Below are 2041 nucleotides of genomic sequence, written 5' to 3'. Positions count from 1 at the left end.
GACTGGGCATACCCACCATTGTCAATGATCCATCTGCTACAGACAACTTCTTTATTCAAGACAGAGGATAAAACTAGTACAACTAGTCAAAAGAAAAAGCCTTCTGAAGGAATGGTGTCTTCCATTAGAAAAAGTAAGTACATGTATATAGAACCTGTTTTTATCATAGGAGAATCAATTGATTCTAAAGAATGTATTTGTTCCTAATAAAATGTAATGGTGACTAGTTCTTTGGTGGGAGGATGCAGATTATTTAGAAGTTTTTGGTCGATTAATTTATTATCATAGAATTGACCAACTTTTGAGCTGTTTGTATCAGGAATGTTTGATACTATCATTGTTATTCTGTATGTCTATGTAGGTATGAAGCAGTCCTCACTGATTGCTGAAGCAAAACAAAAGACTCATGTAGCAAAGAAGAAATACAACAAGCAGCTGAAGGACAAGAACCCAAAACTGTATGACAAGCCACCTCATTTAAGATGAACAGCAATGACTGTGTCCATTAATTGTGTACTTTATGTTTTACACTGTTGTCTAATTATTTAAGAGATGAGATGGTACTATACTGTAGCTAAATATTATAGAATGTACAGTGTAGCCTCTTTATTAAGGACACCATTGGGCCCACATTACCTGTCCTTAATACAGAGATAGGGTCGTATAAAAGTGATCACATTATTATTGTGTGCTCTCAAACTGTACGTACCAGCTGGCTCTACCTGGTCCGCTCTTTAAAAGGCACTGATATTGTTTGATATTTGGTAGCAATAAATGAATCCAGTCATTGTGTGACTGAGACTCTCTTCGCCTGCTACCAACAATAAAAAGAAACTAATGACCTTTATTAGTAACAAACATGGAATCCATATATTACATCACTATATAGATTGAACTTGAAGAATTGATATTAGAATCGTAAGTATATGACACACAAAACGAAGACAAGAGAAAGATAAAAGGAAGAAGTAGATCTACATGTGTATACACATGAATTAGTGTCATGATGAAGGACGTGTCATTTGTCTGTGAGCGAGATAAGCGTTCACTTCGACAGGGAAAGATGACTCCAGCTGTCTCACTAGCTCATCACGGAACATCTGTTCAACAAGAAATAAAATGGAAGACATTGTTCATAACATCAGTGTACTTTATATGTTTCTGTCTTCCTTTGAACTGCTTGATAGTCCCCAAGTGTCTTTTCTAACTGATGCTGCGTGAATAGATCAGGATTACGACCATCATCAACGTAACTGAGATAAATTGATACAATACAAGATCAACATGTAGTCCAGCGACCATTAATTAATTTTGCTATGTACACGTAAATAAAGTATTATTTCTCACTTCAGTACTTGTACTGGTATATCAATGTCACTAAAATTGTCTTTCTCCCTGTCCAACATTCTCATATGTTCCACAGCAGTATTACTATACAAAATGAAGACGGTGAAAGCAGAATGGACTATCATGAAGTAAGGCCTTCTCTTACAGTCGCTCGTTAAGAACTCCCTGTCCATTTTGTTGAAAGTTGCCAGCTATTACCCCCACTACCCTGAGGTTCTCAATAAAGGATTCTAAACGATCCTCAAGCTCTTCTAACTTACTGCTAGGACCAGCAGCCATCTTGAAGAGAAAACCTGTCCCTGACTGACAGTCCCTCCCAGCTCAGTCTAGTCTGTGGCCACGTGCCTGTTCCTTCATAAAGAAGAGCTTTAAGAGTATTATTCATGGCAGACGAGGAGCCAAAGCTCAGCAAGAAGTGAATATATTTTTATGATTTGTTTAAATAGTTGAGAGTGAGGATAGAGTTTGATAATGAAGAGACTGTTGTTGACAGGCCGCCGGACATGTTCCTCATCATTTCGTCACTTCTTCTCACCTTCTAGTGCTTTGAAGAGAAACCTCAAAGCTGAGAAGAAAGCCAAAGAGAAGGCAGAAAAGCAAGCAACTTTAGAAGCAACTGCAAATGCTGTAAGAAGTTAAAATAGAAAGATTTTTTATTTTCACACCTATGTGTGTTTTACAAGCTAAAGTATTA

General features: G+C 37.1%; 1 protein-coding gene and 2 long non-coding RNA genes across 4 annotated transcripts; 2 read left to right on the top strand and 1 right to left on the bottom strand.

The window, feature by feature from the left end:
• The first annotated feature begins 47 nt into the window (after window positions 1–47).
• Window positions 48–579, top strand: LOC109591795 (uncharacterized). The gene is made up of 2 exons (XR_002190005.1): window positions 48–133; window positions 362–579. It is a non-coding gene; the product is annotated as an uncharacterized LOC109591795 (long non-coding RNA).
• A 259-nt stretch (window positions 580–838) lies between these two features.
• LOC105315892 (mediator of RNA polymerase II transcription subunit 10-like) lies at window positions 839–1679 on the bottom strand. Its single transcript, XM_011410661.2, has 4 exons — window positions 1493–1679; window positions 1348–1431; window positions 1151–1253; window positions 839–1100 (listed from the first exon to the last, which is right to left on the bottom strand). Exons 1-4 carry the CDS (start codon window positions 1624–1626, stop codon window positions 1002–1004), a joined length of 420 nt encoding a protein of 139 aa, XP_011408963.1. The 5' UTR covers window positions 1627–1679; the 3' UTR covers window positions 839–1001.
• LOC109591794 (uncharacterized) lies at window positions 1670–1919 on the top strand. 2 transcript variants are annotated; one of them, XR_002190003.1, is made up of 2 exons: window positions 1670–1762; window positions 1890–1919. It is a non-coding gene; the product is annotated as an uncharacterized LOC109591794 (long non-coding RNA). The 2 variants fall into 2 exon arrangements; XR_002190004.1 differs by having other exon boundaries at window positions 1676–1762; window positions 1810–1919.
• Window positions 1920–2041: the final 122 nt, after the last annotated feature.

This window comes from Amphimedon queenslandica, unplaced genomic scaffold (genome assembly GCF_000090795.2).
Source record: "Amphimedon queenslandica unplaced genomic scaffold, v1.1 AMPQUscaffold_7213_Cont20834, whole genome shotgun sequence".
Classification (NCBI taxonomy): Eukaryota; Metazoa; Porifera; class Demospongiae; order Haplosclerida; family Niphatidae; genus Amphimedon; species Amphimedon queenslandica.
Note: the sequence above shows the minus strand (reverse complement) of the source record. Positions and strands in the feature narration are given on the sequence as shown.